At 57.4% G+C, this 18,421-nt stretch overlaps 1 protein-coding gene across 1 annotated transcript in view; it reads left to right on the top strand.

Annotated features, from left to right (window-relative positions):
- rnf20 (ring finger protein 20, E3 ubiquitin protein ligase) overlaps positions 1–18,421 on the top strand; it is a 30,481-nt gene that overhangs the window by 809 nt on the left and 11,251 nt on the right. Inside the window, exons 2-10 of the mRNA XM_067981886.1 lie at positions 2,414–2,632; positions 3,457–3,578; positions 4,159–4,305; positions 5,041–5,115; positions 6,921–7,040; positions 11,273–11,452; positions 12,883–13,018; positions 16,657–16,778; positions 17,835–18,346. Coding sequence (XP_067837987.1) covers positions 2,414–2,632; positions 3,457–3,578; positions 4,159–4,305; positions 5,041–5,115; positions 6,921–7,040; positions 11,273–11,452; positions 12,883–13,018; positions 16,657–16,778; positions 17,835–18,346 — 1,633 coding nt within the window. The remainder of the gene's footprint in view (positions 1–2,413; positions 2,633–3,456; positions 3,579–4,158; positions 4,306–5,040; positions 5,116–6,920; positions 7,041–11,272; positions 11,453–12,882; positions 13,019–16,656; positions 16,779–17,834; positions 18,347–18,421) is intronic.

Below are 18,421 nucleotides of genomic sequence, written 5' to 3'. Positions count from 1 at the left end.
TGAAACGCATCTTGACTCTGCCCGCCTCCGGGTCAGAAGGTCGTGGGTTTGACACTTCTGGTGCCAGCACTATGGGGGCGCCGCGCTGTCGGAGGGTCGGTACTGAGGGAGCCCCGCACCGTCGGAGGGTCGGTACTGAGGGAGCGCCGCGCTGTCGGAGGGTCGGCACTGAGGGAGCGCCGCGCTGTCGGAGGGTCGGCACTGAGGGGGCGCCGCACTGCCGGAGGGTCGGCACTGAGGGGGCGCCGCACTGTCGGAGGGTCGGTACTGAGGGAGCGCCGCACTGTCGGAGGGTCGGCACTGAGGGGGCGCCGCACTGTCGGAGGGTCGGTACTGAGGGAGCGCCGCACTGTCGGAGGGTCAGTACTGAGGGAGCGCCGCACTGTCGGAGGGTCAGTACTGAGGGAGCGCCGCACTGTCGGAGGGTCGGTACTGAGGGAGCGCCGCACTGTCGGAGGGTCGGTACTGAGGGAGCGCCGCACTGTCGGAGGGTCGGTACTGAGGGAGCGCCGCACTGTCGGAGGGTCGGTACTGAGGGAGCGCCGCACTGTCGGAGGGTCGGTACTGAGGGAGCGCCGCACTGTCGGAGGGTCGGTACTGAGGGGGCGCCGCACTGTCGGAGGGTCGGCACTGAGGGGGCGCCGCACTGTCGGAGGGTCGGCACTGAGGGGGCGCCGCACTGTCGGAGGGTCGGCACTGAGGGGGCGCCGCACTGTCGGAGGGTCGGCACTGAGGGAGCGCCGCACCGTCGGAGGGTCGGTACTGAGGGAGCGCCGCACTGTCGGAGGGTCGGTACTGAGGGAGCGCCGCACTGTCGGAGGGTCGGTACTGAGGGAGCGCCGCACCGTCGGAGGGTCGGTACTGAGGGAGCGCCGCACTGTCGGAGGGTCAGTACTGAGGGAGCGCCGCACTGTCGGAGGGTCGGTACTGAGGGAGCGCTGCACTGTCGGAGGGTCAGTACTGAGGGAGGGCCGCACTGTCGGAGGGTCAGTACCGAGGGAGCACCGCACTGTCGGAGGGTCGGTACTGAGGGAGCGCCGCACTGTCGGAGGGTCGGTACTGAGGGAGCGCCGCACCGTCGGAGGGTCGGTACTGAGGGAGCGCCGCACTGTCGGAGGGTCAGTACTGAGGGAGCGCCGCACTGTCGGAGGGTCGGTACTGAGGGAGCGCTGCACTGTCGGAGGGTCGGTACTGAGGGAGCGCTGCACTGTGGAGGGTCAGTACTGAGGGAGTGCCGCACTGTCGGAGGGTCAGTACTGAGGGAGCGCCGCACTGTCGGAGGGTCGGTACTGAGGGAGCGCCGCACTGTCGGAGGGTCAGTACTGAGGGAGTGCCGCACTGTCGGAGGGTCAGTACTGAGGGAGCGCCGCACTGTCGGAGGGTCGGTACTGAGGGAGCGCCGCACTGTCGGAGGGTCGGTACTGAGGGAGCGCTGCACTGTGGGAGGGTCAGTACTGAGGGAGTGCCGCACTGTCGGAGGGTCAGTACTGAGGGAGCGCCGCACTGTCGGAGGGTCGGTACTGAGGGAGCGCCGCACTGTCGGAGGGTCAGTACTGAGGGAGCGCCGCACTGTCGGAGGGTCAGTACTGAGGGAGCGCCGCACTGTCGGAGGGTCGGTACTGAGGGAGCGCCGCACTGTGGGAGGGTCGGTACTGAGGGAGCGCCGCACTGTCGGAGGGTCGGTACTGAGGGAGCGCCGCACTGTCGGAGGGTCAGTACTGAGGGAGCGCCGCACTGTCGGAGGGTCAGTACTGAGGGAGCGCCGCACTGTGGGAGGGTCGGTACTGAGGGAGCGCCGCACTGTGGGAGGGTCGGTACCGAGGGAGCACCGCACTGTGGGAGGGTCGGTACTGAGGGAGCACCGCACTGTGGGAGGGTCGGTACTGAGGGAGCGCTGCACTGTCGGAGGGTCGGTACTGAGGGAGCGCCGCACTGTGGGAGGGTCGGTACTGAGGGAGCACCGCACTGTGGGAGGGTCGGTACTGAGGGAGCGCTGCACTGTCGGAGGGTCGGTACTGAGGGAGCGCCGCACTGTGGGAGGTGCCGTCTTTCGGATGAGACGTTAAACCGAGGGCCCCGTCTGCCCCTCTCCGGTGGGTGTAAAAGATCCCACGGCCACTATTGGAAGAAGAGCAGGGGGGAGTTCTCCCCGGTGTCCTGAGGCCGATATTTATCCCTCGACCACCATCACTAAATCAGACGATCTGGGTCATTTATCACATTGCTGTTTGCGGGATCTTGCTGTGCGCAAATTGGCTGCCGAGTTTTCTACATAACAACAGTGACTGCACTGGGGGGGAAAGAAAAGTGTTTCATTGGCTGTGAAACGGTTTGGGACGTCCTGAGGTGGTGAAATGATGTTTTGTTATTTCCGACAGTGACCGATATCTTTTCTCTCTTTCCCCGCCTCCAGCCGAGCCCACCCCGCCCCCCCCCACCTCGTCGAAGGAGCTGCTGAACGAGCCGGCCCTCTCCTTCCTGGCCACCCTGGCCAGCAGCAGCAGCGAGGAGATCGAGCTGCAGCTGCAGGATCGCATGGAGTTCTCCAAGAAGGCGGTCTCGCGCATCGTGGAGGTGTTCGACACGCTGCATCGGCGCATCGAGAACCTGTGCCAGAAGATCAACAGCGAAGGTAGGCGGCTGCGGGAACACCATCGCCGAATCCCGCAGCGCAGGAGGCGGCCCGTCGTGCCCCGTGCCGGCCCTTTGAAAGAGCTGGCCGATTAGCTCCTCTTTTCCCCCCCATCGCCTCCGCTCTTTCCCCGCAGCCCCTGCAAATTTTCCCTTTCCAAGTATTTCTCCAGTTCCCTTTTGAAAGTTACCACTGCGTCTGTTCCCGCCGCCCTTTCGGGCAGCGCGTTCCAGATCGTAAAACTCGCAGCGTTTTTAAGGACATTTCTCCTCATCTCCCCCTCTGGCTCTTTTGCCGGTGACCTGGTCACCGGCCCTGCTGCCACTGGAAACGGTTTCTCCTTCTGTCAAAGCCCCTCGTGATTTGGAACACCGCGATCAAATCTCCCCTTAACTGTTGTCCTTACAGTCGAGACGATCACCGGTCAGGCCCCAGCTTGGGGTATTGTGTCCAACTCCTGGGCACCAAACATTTGGGAGGGATGTCAAGGCGTCAGAGAGGGTGCAGAAGAGATTTACAGGAATGGTACCGGGTGGATGAGGGACTGCGGTTACGGCGGGGGAGCTGGGGCCGCTCCGCCGGCTGAGGGGGGGGTGCGGGGGAGCTGGGGCCGCCCCCGCGGGGGAGCCAGGGCCAGAATCCTGCCTCCGGCCCTACCCCATGGGAGCACCTCTGAACGCATCATCACCTTCTCGCACCGACCCTCCTCTCCCAGCCCGCTGACGTCTTAACCGGCCGGTTTAGGGCATAGTCTCGTGCCGGGGACTCGATTTGAGACGGGCTCCAACTATCTCTCTCTCTCTCTCTCTCTCTGTGTGTCCCAGTGGGGTTCAACGGTCTGGAGGATAGCACCAAGTGCCTGAACAAGGATCTGATGGGGGAGAACAGGCGGCTTCAGGACCTGACGACGCAGCTGCAGGGGAAACATCACAAGATGTCGATGGAGGTAATGGGGGCGGCAGCCAATTTGCGCACAGCAAGATCCCACAAACGGCGACGTGGTAAACGACCCAGATAAACGCTCTCTCTCGTTTTGTTTTGTTTCTAAAAGCGATGTTGGTCGAGGGATAAATATCGGGGACGCCGGGGAGAACTCCGCTGCTCCTCTCGCGACAGCGCTGTGGGATTTTACGCGCAGCCGAGAGGGGGCAGGCGAGGCCCCCGGTTTGTCCGAAAGAGGTGGGGGGTGGGGGGTGGGAGAGAACTCGGGTGCGGTGACTGTCGGCGCTCAGCCTGACTGCGTCAAGCACGACATGGCGCTTCTTAAACGCAGCCCGACACCTTAACCCGAAGAGCCCCAGAGTCGGGGCCCCACCCCTGCCTCATCCAGTCCCACCGGCAGTGTTGACGCGCACAGTGTCGGCCGATCAACGTCCTCGCACTTCCCGGTGGGAGCGTTTGTTATTTACACCGGGGGGGGGGGGCGGCGTCGCCAAAGAAACGGGCCGTTTACGCGGAGGGTGTTTCCCGTGTTCCGTCTGACCTCTCGTCTCTCCTTCCTCCCTCCCCCCCCCCCCCCTCCCCAGTACAACGAGCTGCAGGACAAGGTGCAGTCGGCAGAGACCAAGGTGTCGGAGATGGAGACCACGATCGAGGACCTGCAGTGGGACATTGAGAAGCTGCGGAAACGGGAGCAGAAGCTCAACAAACACCTGGCGGAGGCGCTGGAGCAGGTACGTGTCGCGGGGACTCGGAGAACCGTGACACGAGGAGGCCATCGGGGCCCGTCGCGTCAGTGCCGGCTCTGTGAGAGAGCTTTCCAATGAGTCCCACCACCCCCCTCCTCCCCGTTCTTTCCCCATAGCCCCGCACATTCCCTTTCTCCCCCACTCCCCCACACCGTGCAAGTATTTATCCAGTTCCCTTTTGAAAGTTATTATTGAATCTGCCTCCACCGCCCTTTCAGGCAGCGCGTTCCAGATCATCACAACTCGCTGCGTTAAAAAAAAAACATTCTCCTCATCTCCCCCCTCTGTCTCTTTCCCCGATTATCTTCAATCCGTGTCCTCTGGTCACCGACCCTCCTGCCCACTGGAAAACAGTTTCTCCTTATTTACTCTGTCAAAACCCCTCATGATTTTGAACACCTCTATTAAATCTCCCCTCAGCTTTCTCTCCTCTGAGGAGAACAACCCCAGCTTCTCCAGTCTCTCCACGTGACTGAGGTCCCTCATCCCTGGCACCATTCTGGTAAATCTCCTCCGCACCCTCTCCAAGACCTTGACGTCCTTCCGAAAGTGCGGTGCCCAGAATTGAACACGATACCCCAGCTTGGGGCCTAACCCAGTGTTTCATAAAGGGTTTAGCATAACCTCCTTGCTTGTGTGCTCTACGCCTCTATTTATGAAGCCCAGGATCCCGTATGCTTTTTTTTTTCAAAAACAGCCTTCTCTCTTTTTCCCCCTCAGTTGAACTCCGGCTACCATGTGTCGGGAGCATCAGCAGGTTTTCAGGGAGGACAGATCACACTACACATACAGAAGGTAATTCCGAGTCTCTGGGCGTTCACACCTCCCCTGTTGTGGGGGAGAGGGGGGCGGGTCACCAGGGGTTCGATGATGTTGGTAGGAGAGTGCGCCTCTATTTACTGGGGAGGGAGGGAGGGGGGCCCTGGGACGTGCCTCTATTTACAGGGGAGGGAGAGAGGGGGCCCTGAGGTCTGTCTCTATAGGGGAGAGAGGGAGGGGCCCTGAGGTCCGTGTCTATAGGGGAGAGAGGGAGGGGGCCCTGAGGTCAGTGTCTATAGGGGAGGGAGAGAGGGAGGAGGCTCTGGGACGTGCCTCTATTTACAGGGGAGAGAGGGAGGGGGCCCTGGGACGTGTCTCTATTTATAGGGGAGAGAGGGAGGGGTCCCTGGGACGTGTCTCGATCTAGGAGAGAGGGAGGGGGGCCCTGGGACGTGTCTCTATTTATACGGGAGGGAGGGAGGGGGCCCTGAAGTTCGTGTCTATAGGGGAGGGAGGGGGCCTTGGGACGTGTCTCTATTTATAGGGGGAGAGAGGGAGGGGGCCCTGGGACGTGTCTCTATTTATAGGGGGAGAGAGGGAGGGGGCCCTGGGATGTGTCTCCATCTGGGAGAGAGGGAGGGGAGCCCTGGGACGTGTCTCTATTTATAGGGGAGGGAGGGAGGGGGCTCTGGGACGTGTCTCTATTTAGAGGGGAGAGAGGGAGGGGCCCTGGGACGTGTCTCTATTCAGAGGGGAGAGAGGGAGGGGGCCCGGACGTGTCCCTATTTATAGGGGAGAGAGGGAGGGGGCCCTGGGACGTGTCTCTATTTATAGGGGAGAGAGGGAGGGGGCCCTGGGATGTGTCTCTATTTATAGGGGAGAGAGGGAGGGGGCCCTGGGACGTGTCTCTATTTATAGGGGAGAGAGGGAGGGGGCCCTGGGATGTGTCTCTATTTATAGGGGGAGAGAGGGAGGGGGCCCTGTGACGTGTCTCTATTTATAGGGGGAGAGAGGGAGGGGGCCCTGTGACGTGTCTCTATTTATAGGGGGAGAGAGGGAGGGGGCCCTGGGACGTGTCTCTATTTATAGGGGAGGGGGGCCCTGGGACGTGTCTCTATTTATAGGGGGAGAGAGGGAGGGGGCCCTGGGACGTGTCTCTATTTATAGGGGGGGGGGGGGGGGAGAGGGGGCCCTGGGACGTGCCTCTATTTATAGGGGAGAGAGGGAGGGGGCCCTGGGACGTGTCTCTATTTATAGGGGGAGAGAGGGAGGGGGCCCTGGGACGTGTCTCTATTTATAGGGGAGAGAGGGAGGGGGCCCTGGGACGTGTCTCTATTTATAGGGGAGAGAGGGAGGGGGCCCTGGGACGTGTCTCTATTTATAGGGGACAGAGGGAGGGGGCCCTGGACGTGTCTCTATTTATAGGGGGAGAGAGGGAGGGGGCCCTGGGACGTGTCTCTATTTATAGGGGGAGAGAGGGAGGGGGCCCTGGGATGTGTCTCTATTTAGAGGGGGAGAGAGGGAGAGGGCCCTGGGACGTGTCTCTATTTATAGGGGAGAGAGGGAGGGGGCCCTGGGACGTGTCTCTATTTGTAGGGGAGAGAGGGAGGCGGCCCTGGGACGTGTCTCTATTTATAGGGGGAGAGAGGGAGGGGGCCCTGGGACGTGTCTCTATTTATAGGGGGAGAGAGGGAGGGGGCCCTGGGACGTGTCTCTATTTATTGGGGGAGAGAGGGAGGGGGCCCTGGACGTGTCTCTATTTATAGGGGAGAGAGGGAGGGGGAGAGAGGGAGAGGGCCCTGGGACGTCTCTCTCACTGTTCCTCCTCTTTGCGCCTGCAGTTCGAGATGCTGAACGCGGAGCTAGAAGAGAACAAAGAGCTGGCAAACAGCCGGATGGCCGAGCTGGAGAAGCTGGAGCAGGAGCTTCAGGAGGCGGTGAGGGAGAACGAGAAACTGAAGGTGAGAAATCGGGAGCCTGGGGCCGTGGGCGGGGTGATAACTGTCTGCAGGCTGTCTCACCGAGTGTACCCAGTCAGGGTCTGGTGAACAGCTCCTGTACACTGTACAGTGCACAGTGGGTAAAAGGGAACGATTCACTGCTGTCTGGTACTGTACGGCCCGTGTGTGTCTCAGTGTCAGCTCCTGTACATTGTACAGTACACAGTGGGTAAAAGGGAACGATTCACTCCTGTCTGGGACTGTACGGCCCCGTGTGTGTCTCAGTGTCAGCTCCTGTACATTGTACAGTACACAGTGGGTAAAAGGGAACGATTCACTCCTGTCTGGTACTGTACGGCCCCGTGTGTGTCTCAGTGTCAGCTCCTGTACATTGTACAGTATACAGTGGGTAAAAGGGAACGATTCACTCCTGTCTGGGACTGTACGGCCCGTGTGTGTCTCAGTGTCAGCTCCTGTACATTGTACAGTACACAGTGGGTAAAAGGGAACGATTCACTCCTGTCTGGGACTGTACGGCCCCGTGTGTGTCTCAGTGTCAGCTCCTGTACATTGTACAGTACACAGTGGGTAAAAGGGAACGATTCACTCCTGTCTGGGACTGTACGGCCCGTGTGTGTCTCAGTGTCAGCTCCTGTACATTGTACAGTACACAGTGGGTAAAAGGGAACGATTCACTCCTGTCTGGGACTGTACGGCCCCGTGTGTGTCTCAGTGTCAGCTCCTGTACATTGTACAGTACACAGTGGGTAAAAGGGAACGATTCACTCCTGTCTGGGACTGTACGGCCCCGTGTGTGTCTCAGTGTCAGCTCCTGTACATTGTACAGTACACAGTGGGTAAAAGGGAACGATTCACTCCTGTCTGGGACTGTACGGCCCCGTGTGTGTCTCAGTGTCAGCTCCTGTACATTGTACAGTACACAGTGGGTAAAAGGGAACGATTCACTCCTGTCTGGGACTGTACGGCCCCGTGTGTGTCTCAGTGTCAGCTCCTGTACATTGTACAGTACACAGTGGGTAAAAGGGGAACGATTCACTCCTGTCTGGGACTGTACGGCCCGTGTGTGTCTCAGTGTCAGCTCCTGTATATTGCACAGTACACAGTGGGTAAAAGGGAACGATTCACTCCTGTCTGGGACTGTACGGCCCGTGTGTGTCTCAGTGTCAGCTCCTGTACATTGTACAGTACACAGTGGGTAAAAGGGAACGATTCACTCCTGTCTGGGACTGTACGGCCCCGTGTGTGTCTCAGTGTCAGCTCCTGTACATTGTACAGTACACAGTGGGTAAAAGGGGAACGATTCACTCCTGTCTGGGACTGTACGGCCCCGTGTGTGTCTCCGTGTCAGCTCCTGTACATTGTACAGTACACAGTGGGTAAAAGGGAACGATTCACTCCTGTCTGGGACTGTACGGCCCCGTGTGTGTCTCAGTGTCAGCTCCTGTACATTGTACAGTACACAGTGGGTAAAAGGGAACGATTCACTCCTGTCTGGGACTGTACGGCCCCGTGTGTGTCTCAGTGTCAGCTCCTGTACATTGTACAGTACACAGTGGGTAAAAGGGGAACGATTCACTCCTGTCTGGGACTGTACGGCCCCGTGTGTGTCTCCGTGTCAGCTCCTGTACATTGTACAGTACACAGTGGGTAAAAGGGAACGATTCACTCCTGTCTGGGACTGTACGGCCCCGTGTGTGTCTCAGTGTCAGCTCCTGTACATTGTACAGTACACAGTGGGTAAAAGGGAACGATTCACTCCTGTCTGGGACTGTACGGCCCCGTGTGTGTCTCAGTGTCAGCTCCTGTACATTGTACAGCACACAGTGGGTAAAAGGGAACGATTCACTCCTGTCTGGGACTGTACGGCCCCGTGTGTGTCTCAGTGTCAGCTCCTGTACATTGTACAGTACACAGTGGGTAAAAGGGAACGATTCACTCCTGTCTGGGACTGTACGGCCCCGTGTGTGTCTCAGTGTCAGCTCCTGTACATTGTACAGTACACAGCGGGTAAAAGGGAACGATTCACTCCTGTCTGGGACTGTACGGCCCCGTGTGTGTCTCAGTGTCAGCTCCTGTACATTGTACAGTACACAGTGGGTAAAAGGGAACGATTCACTCCTGTCTGGGACTGTACGGCCCCGTGTGTGTCTCAGTGTCAGCTCCTGTACATTGTACAGTACACAGTGGGTAAAAGGGAACGATTCACTCCTGTCTGGGACTGTACGGCCCCGTGTGTGTCTCAGTGTCAGCTCCTGTACATTGTACAGTACACAGTGGGTAAAAGGGAACGATTCACTCCTGTCTGGGACTGTACGGCCCGTGTGTGTCTCAGTGTCAGCTCCTGTACATTGTACAGTACACAGTGGGTAAAAGGGAACGATTCACTCCTGTCTGGGACTGTACGGCCCCGTGTGTGTCTCAGTGTCAGCTCCTGTACATTGTACAGTACACAGCGGGTAAAAGGGAACGATTCACTCCTGTCTGGGACTGTACGGCCCCGTGTGTGTCTCAGTGTCAGCTCCTGTACATTGTACAGTACACAGTGGGTAAAAGGGAACGATTCACTCCTGTCTGGGACTGTACGGCCCCGTGTGTGTCTCAGTGTCAGCTCCTGTACATTGTACAGTACACAGTGGGTAAAAGGGAACGATTCACTCCTGTCTGGGACTGTACGGCCCCGTGTGTGTCTCAGTGTCAGCTCCTGTACATTGTACAGTACACAGTGGGTAAAAGGGAACGATTCACTCCTGTCTGGTACTGTACGGCCCCGTGTGTGTCTCAGTGTCGGCTCCTGTACATTGTACAGTACACAGCGGGTAAAAGGGAACGATTCACTCCTGTCTGGGACTGTACGGCCCCGTGTGTGTCTCAGTGTCAGCTCCTGTACATTGTACAGTACACAGTGGGTAAAAGGGAACGATTCACTCCTGTCTGGGACTGTACGGCCCCGTGTGTGTCTCAGTGTCAGCTCCTGTACATTGTACAGTACACAGTGGGTAAAAGGGAACGATTCACTCCTGTCTGGTACTGTACGGCCCCGTGTGTGTCTGTGTCGGCTCCTGTACATTGTACAGTACACAGCGGGTAAAAGGGAACGATTCACTCCTGTCTGGGACTGTACGGCCCCGTGTGTGTCTCAGTGTCAGCTCCTGTACATTGTACAGTACACAGTGGGTAAAAGGGAACGATTCACTCCTGTCTGGGACTGTACGGCCCCGTGTGTGTCTCAGTGTCAGCTCCTGTACATTGTACAGTACACAGTGGGTAAAAGGGAACGATTCACTCCTGTCTGGGACTGTACGGCCCCGTGTGTGTCTCAGTGTCAGCTCCTGTACATTGTACAGTACACAGTGGGTAAAAGGGAACGATTCACTCCTGTCTGGGACTGTACGGCCCCGTGTGTGTCTCAGTGTCAGCTCCTATACATTGTACAGTACACAGTGGGTAAAAGGGAACGATTCACTCCTGTCTGGGACTGTACGGCCCCGTGTGTGTCTCAGTGTCAGCTCCTGTACATTGTACAGTACACAGTGGGTAAAAGGGAACGATTCACTCCTGTCTGGGACTGTACGGCCCGTGTGTGTCTCAGTGTCAGCTCCTGTACATTGTACAGTACACAGTGGGTAAAAGGGAACGATTCACTCCTGTCTGGGACTGTACGGCCGTGTGTGTCTCAGTGTCAGCTCCTGTACATTGTACAGTACACAGTGTGTAAAAGGGAACGATTCACTCCTGTCTGGGACTGTACGGCCCCGTGTGTGTCTCAGTGTCAGCTCCTGTACATTGTACAGTACACAGTGGGTAAAAGGGAACGATTCACTCCTGTCTGGGACTGTACGGCCCGTGTGTGTCTCAGTGTCAGCTCCTGTACATTGTACAGTACACAGTGGGTAAAAGGGAACGATTCACTCCTGTCTGGGACTGTACGGCCCCGTGTGTGTCTCAGTGTCAGCTCCTGTACATTGTACAGTACACAGTGGGTAAAAGGGAACGATTCACTCCTGTCTGGTACTGTACGGCCCCGTGTGTGTCTCAGTGTCAGCTCCTGTACATTGTACAGTACACAGTGGGTAAAAGGGAACGATTCACTCCTGTCTGGGACTGTACGGCCCCGTGTCTGTTTGGAATACCCTCCACATTACCAACTCTGCCCCCTGAATTTCAATCCCCCCACCCGCCCCCCCCCCCCTCCCCCTATCGAACGAAACGTTTTTATTTTTCTGTTTTTAAAGATAGACCTGCGGAACATTCCGGAAGACGTTGTCAAGGAGACGCCAGAGTACAAGTGCCTGCAATCGCAGTTCTCGCTGCTGTATAACGAGAGCCTGCAGGTGAAGACGCAGCTCGACGAGGCGCGGGCCTTGCTGCTGACCACCAAGAACGCCCACCTTCGGCAGATCGAGCACATGGAGGTACAGTACCACATTCCCCCTCGCCTCCCTCCCTCCCTCCCTCCCTCCACCCCCATCCTGGGGGTCGCCATTGACCACAAACCCAACTGGTCCAGACACACACACACACTGTGGCTACTGGAGCAGGTCAGAGGCTGGGTTTTCAGCGGCGAGTGACTCACCTCCCGACTCCCCAAAGCCTCTCCGACCACCTCCAAGGCCCCGGGTCCGGGAGTGTGACGGAACACTCTCCACTTGCCCGGATTGGGTGCGGCTTCAACGAGACTGGGGAAGCTCGACACCGTCCAGGACAAAGCAGCCCGCTCGGTCGGCAGCCCATCCCCCCCCACCTTAAACACCCGCTCCCCTTCCCCCGCCGGCGCACGGTGGCCGCAGTGCGTCCTGTCTGCGGGACGCACCGCAGCAAACTCGCCAAGGGCTCGTCGACAGCGCCTCCCAAACCCCCGACCTCCACCGCCCAGAAGGCCGAGGGCAGCAGGTGCACGGGAACCCCATCGCCTCCAAGCTCCCCCCACCCCTCTCCGAGTCTCGCTCACCGACCAGACTGGGGACGTATGTCGGCTGTTCCCTCGTCGTCGCTGGGTCCAAATCCTGACACTGTGGGAGAACCTTCACCACACACGGACTGCAGCGGTTCAAGATGGCGGCTCACCACCACCATCTCAAGGGGCGACTCGGGATGGGCGATAAATGCCGGCCTCGCCAGCGACGCCCACATCCCCAGGATAAATCGTTTTAAACAATTGCTGTCGCTGAGGGACGTTTCACTGGTACGATATTTGAGTCTGGTGTGGGTGGCACAGAGAAGTATGTAGAATTTACAGCCCAGAAACAGGCCATTCGGCCCAACAGGTCCGTGCCAGTGTTTATGCTCCACACGAGCCTCCTCCCTCCCTCCTCCATCTCACCCTCTCACCATCTCCTTCTATTCCTCTCTCCCTCATGTGTTTATCCAGCTTTCCCTTAAATCCATCTACACTATTCACCTCGACTACTCCTTGTGGGAGCGAGTTCCACATTCTCACCACTCTCTGGGTAAAGAAGTTTCTCCTGAATTCCCCTATTGGATTTATTAGTGATTATCTTATATTTATGGCCCCCCCCCCTAGTTCTGGTCTCCCCCACAAGTGGAAACATCTTCTCTCCGTCTACCCTATCGAACTCTTTCAGAATCTCAAAGACCTCCATCAGGTCACCCCTCAGCCTTCTCCTTTGTGGAGAAAAGAGTCCCAGCCTGTTCAGCCTTTCCTCAACTCAAGACCGAGGGATTGATCGAGTCCTTTTAGTTCCCAGGAGACTGAGAAGGTTCCTGTCTCGCTGCCCTTTAAATGCACCTGTGATGAGCAGATTTCAATGTGTTGTCTCATGGTTGTCTCTGTGCTCTTCTCTCCCCTCCTAACCACCCCCCCTCCCCCTCCCCCCCCAAACAGAGCGACGAGCTGAACCTGCAGAAGAAACTGCGAACCGAAGTGATTCAGCTCGAGGATACACTGGCGCAAGTTCGCAAGGAATATGAGATGTTACGCATCGAGTTCGAGCAGAACCTGGCTGCTAACGAACAAGCAGGTGAGGTGGGGGCGGAGGGGTTACATTATACACTGGATCGAACCCTGTACCTGCCCCGGGAGTGTTTGACGGGACAGTGTAGAGGGAGCTTTACTCTGTATCTAACCCTGTACCTGACCATGGGAGTGTTTGATGGGACAGTGTAGAGGGAGCTTTACTCTGTATCTAACCCTGTACCTGCCCCGGGAGTGTTTGATGGGACAGTGTCGAGGGAGCTTTACTCTGTATCTAACCCTGTACCTGCCCCGGGAGTGTTTGATGGGACAGTGTCGAGGGAGCTTTACTCTGTATCTAACCCTGTACCTGCCCTGGGAGAGTTTGACGGGACAGTGTAGAGGGAGCTTTACTCTGTATCTAACCCTGTACCTGCCCTGGGAGAGTTTGACGGGACAGTGTAGAGGGAGCTTTACTCTGTATCTAACCCTGTACCTGCCCTGGGAGAGTTTGACGGGACAGTGTAGAGGGAGCTTTACTCTGTATCTAACCCTGTACCTGCCCTGGGAGTGTTTGATGGGACAGTGTAGAGGGAGCTTTACTCTGTATCTAACCCTGTACCTGCCCTGGGAGTGTTTGATGGGACAGTGTAGAGGGAGCTTTACTCTGTATCTAACCCTGTACCTGCCCTGGGAGTGTTTGATGGGACAGTGTAGAGGGAGCTTTACTCTGTATCTAACCCTGTACCTGCCCTGGGAGTGTTTGACGGGACAGTGTAGAGGGAGCTTTACTCTCATAGAGTCATAGAGTTATACAGCACGGATAGAGGCCCTTCGGCCCATCGTGTCCGCGCCGGCCATCAGCCCTGTCTACTCTAATCCCATATTCCAGCATTTGGTCCGTAGCCTTGTATGCTATGGCATTTCAAGTGCTCATCCAAATGCTTCTTGAATGTTGTGAGGGTTCCTGCCTCCACAACCCTCTCAGGCAGTGAGTTCCAGACTCCAACCACCCTCCGGGTGAAAAAGTTCTTTCTCAAATCCCCTCTAAACCTCCCGCCTTTTACCTTGAATCTATGTCCCCTTGTTATAGAACCCTCAACGAAGGGAAAAAGCTCCTTAGTATCCATCCTATCTGTGCCCCTCATAATTTTGTACACCTCAATCATGTCCCCCTCAGCCTCCTCTGCTCCAAGGAAAACAAACCCAATCTTCCCAGTCTCTCTTCATAGCTGAAGCGCTCCAGCCCTGGTAACATCCTGGTGAATCTCCTCTGCACCCTCTCCAAAGCGATCACATCCTTCCTGTAGTGTGGCGACCAGAACTGCACACAGTACTCCAGCTGTGGCCTAACCAGTGTTTTATACAGCTCCATCATAACCTCCTTGCTCTTATATTCTATGCCTCGGCTAATAAAGGCAAGTATCCCATATGCCTTCTTTACCACCTTATCTACCTGTTCCGCCGCCTTCAGGGATCTGTGAACTTGCACACCAAGATCCCTCTGACCCTCTGTCTTGCCTAGGGTCCTCCCATTCATTGTGTATTCCCTTGCCTTGTTAGTCCCTCCAAAGTGCATCACCTCGCACTTTTCCGGGTTAAATTCCATTTGCCACTGTTCCGCCCATCTGACCAACCCATCTATATCGTCCTGCAGACTGAGGCTGTCCTCCTCGCTATTTACCACCCTACCAATCTTTGTATCATCAGCGAACTTACTGATCATACCTTTTACATTCATATCCAAGTCATTAATGTAGACCACAAACAGCAAGGGACCCAGCACCGATCCCTGTGGTACCCCACTGGCCACAGGCTTCCAGTCACAAAAACAACCTTCGACCATCACCCTCTGCCTTCTGCCACTAAGCCAGTTTTGTATCCAAAGTGCCAAGGCACCCTGGATTCCATGGGCTCGTACCTTCTTGACCAGTCTCCTGTGGGGGACTTTATCGAAGGCCTTACTCTGTATCTAACCCTGTACCTGCCATGGGAGTGTTTGACGGGACAGTGTGGAGGGAGCTTTACTCTGTATCTAACCCTGTACCTGCCCTGGGAGTGTTTGACGGGACAGTGTAGAGGGAGCTTTACTCTGTATCTAACCCTGTACCTGCCCTGGGAGTGTTTGACGGGACAGTGTAGAGGGAGCTTTACTCTGTATCTAACCCTGTACCTGCCCTGGGAGTGTTTGACGGGACAGTGTGGAGGGAGCTTTACTCTGTATCTAACCCTGTACCTGACCCTGGGAGTGTTTGATGGGACAGTGCCAAGGGAGCTTTACTCTGTATCTAACCCTGTACCTGCCCTGGGAGTGTTTGACGGGACAGTGTAGAGGGAGCTTTACTCTGTATCTAACCCTGTACCTGCCCTGGGAGTGTTTGATGGGACAGTGTAGAGGGAGCTTTACTCTGTATCTAACCCTGTACCTGCCCTGGGAGTGTTTGACGGGACAGTGTAGAGGGAGCTTTACTCTGTATCTAACCCTGTACCTGCCCTGGGAGTGTTTGATGGGACAGTGTAGAGGGAGCTTTACTCTGTATCTAACCCTGTACCTGCCCTGGGAGTGTTTGATGGGACAGTGTAGAGGGAGCTTTACTCTGTATCTAACCCTGTACCTGCCCTGGGAGTGTTTGATGGGACAGTGTAGAGGGAGCTTTACTCTGTATCTAACCCTGTACCTGCCCTGGGAGTGTTTGACGGGACAGTGTAGAGGGAGCTTTACTCTGTATCTAACCCTGTACCTGCCCTGGGAGTGTTTGATGGGACAGTGTAGAGGGAGCTTTACTCTGTATCTAACCCTGTACCTGCCCTGGGAGTGTTTGATGGGACAGTGTAGAGGGAGCTTTACTCTGTATCTAACCCTGTACCTGCCCTGGGAGTGTTTGATGGGACAGTGTAGAGGGAGCTTTACTCTGTATCTAACCCTGTACCTGCCCTGGGAGTGTTTGATGGGACAGTGTAGAGGGAGCTTTACTCTTTATCTAACCCTGTACCTGCCCTGGGAGTGTTTGATGGGACAGTGTAGAGGGAGCTTTACTCTGTATCTAACCCTGTATCTGACCCTGGGAGTGTTTGATGGGACAGTGTAGAGGGAGCTTTACTCTGTATCTCACCCTGTACCTGACCCTGGGAGTGTTTGATGGGACAGTGTAGAGGGAGCTTTACTCTGTATCTAACCCTGTACCTGCCCTGGGAGTGTTTGATGGGACAGTGTAGAGGGAGCTTTACTCTGTATCTAACCCTGTACCTGCCCTGGGAGTGTTTGATGGGACAGTGTAGAGGGAGCTTTACTCTGTATCTAACCCTGTACCTGCCCTGGGAGTGTTTGATGGGACAGTGTAGAGGGAACTGTGACTGCGGGGCGAGAGGGGTCGCTGAATGTGGTGAAGGTGGGTGCCCTTGATCCTTGAGAGGTGTTCAGCTGCGTTTTGTGGAGGATGGGTGGTGGTTGGCGGAGGGGTGCAGAGGAGCTGTGCGTTTTTGTTTTGTGATTTCTGCGACCAGAGCTCGTCCCGGCCCGGCCGGGGGGTGGAGGGGTTGTGTCATTGGGGCATCTGTGGTGTGTGGGGCGTTTGCGATCAGGCATCGAGTCCAGAGCGGAATATCGATCTCTTAATTAATCACGGTAATATGGATTAATGACGTGTGGGTGTGTGTCTCCTCCCTCTCCCCACTCCTTCCTCTCCCCACTCCTCCTCCTCACAGGTCCAATTAACCGGGAGATGCGTCACCTGATCAACAGCCTCCAGAACCACAACCACCAGCTTAAAGGGGACGTCCAGCGCTACAAGCGGAAACTGCGGGAGGCTCAGACTGAGATTAACAAGGTGAATGGTCGAGCGGCGGGGGCTGGGGGGGGGAAAAGAAGGAAGAGAGAGAGAGAGGGCTGTGTCAAATGCAGTGATTCACGCTTGGTGCATGGTGGCGGCATGTTGCTGTGTTGCCTGCATCACAACAGTGAGTGCACTTCCAAGTGGCTCAGGGTGTGAGCAGTGCTTGGGACGGAAGTCAGGCTCCCATTTCTGCAGCGCCTTTCACCACCTCGGGACGTCCCAAAGCCGACTTTTAAAAGTATTTTATTTGAAGCGCGGTCGCCGTTGCAACGTGGGAGCACAGCAAGATCCCACAAACAGCTCTGTGATAACGACCGGGTAATCTGTTTTAGTGGTCAGTATTGGCCCCGGGACCACCCGGGAGAACTCCGCTGCTCTTCCGATAGTGTCCGTGGGACCTTTTACGTCCACCCGAGAGGGGCGGACGGGACCCTCGGTTTAACGTCTCATCTGAAAGTCGGTGGTGCGGCTCTCCCTCGGCGCCAGCTCTCCGACGGTGCGGCGCTCCCTCGGCGCCGGCCTCTCTCAGTACCGGCCCTCCGACGGTGCGGCGCTCCCTCGGCGCCGGCCTCTCTCAGTACCGGCCCTCCGACGGTGCGGCGCTCCCTCGGCGCCGGCCTCTCTCAGTACCGGCCCTCCGACGGTGCGGCGCTCCCTCGGCGCCGGCCTCTCTCAGTACCGGCCCTCCGACGGTGCGGCGCTCCCTCGGCGCCGGCCTCTCTCAGTACCGGCCCTCCGATGGTGCGGCGCTCCCTCGGCGCCGGCCTCTCTCAGTACTGGCCCTCCGACGGTGCGGCGCTCCCTCGGCGCCGGCCTCTCTCAGTACCGGCCCTCCGACGGTGCGGCGCTCCCTCGGCGCCGGCCTCTCTCAGTACCGGCCCTCCGACGGTGCGGCGCTCCCTCGGCGCCGGCCCTCCGACGGTGCGGCGCTCCCTCAGTACTGGAGCACGTGCTTGCGTCTCTGGAGCGGGACTGGATGTTTGAGAGATGCAAGTCGAGTCCCTTGATTGTGCTTTTAACCCATTGTTTCCTTCCCTCTTCTCTTCCCAGACCCGCATGCAGTGCTACCCCCCGCTGGGATCGACCACGTCCTCGTCCTCGTCGTCCGCCGCTGCCGCCACCGCCACCTCCACCACCTCCAGCACCTTGTCCGTCGATGAGATCAAAGAGGAAGAGGGCGTGGAGGTGAAGAAAGAGCCCAAGGAAACGCCCTCGGCCCCGACGCTGGTGGTGGTGAAGAAGGAGAAGGAGGAGAAGGAATCGGCAGAGTGTAAGGAGGAGGAGCCTCAGCCGAAGAAAGAGCCGGAGAGGCCCAAGGCCAAGGAGAAGGAGCGGGACTCGGAGAGGGAGAGGGACAAGGACCGGGATCGGGACCGGGACAGGGAGAGGGACCGCGACCGGGACAGAGACCGCGACCGGGACAGGGACAGGGACCGAGACCGCGACCGGGACAGGGACCGGGAGAAAGACAAGGACAAGGACAAGGAGAAGGAGAAATCGAAGACCGACGACACCAAGAAAAAAGACTCGGACATCCTGAAGCAGCTGAAAGTGGAGCTCAAGTAAGGATCGCGAAGGGGGTCCGCACTCGTTTTAAAACAGGAGAAAATGTCTCGCGATGACGACCCCCTCCCGCC

Source organism: Heptranchias perlo, unplaced genomic scaffold (assembly GCF_035084215.1).
Source record: "Heptranchias perlo isolate sHepPer1 unplaced genomic scaffold, sHepPer1.hap1 HAP1_SCAFFOLD_982, whole genome shotgun sequence".
Classification (NCBI taxonomy): Eukaryota; Metazoa; Chordata; class Chondrichthyes; order Hexanchiformes; family Hexanchidae; genus Heptranchias; species Heptranchias perlo.
The sequence above is the reverse complement of the archived record's forward strand: the minus strand, read 5'-3'. Positions and strand labels throughout refer to the sequence as shown.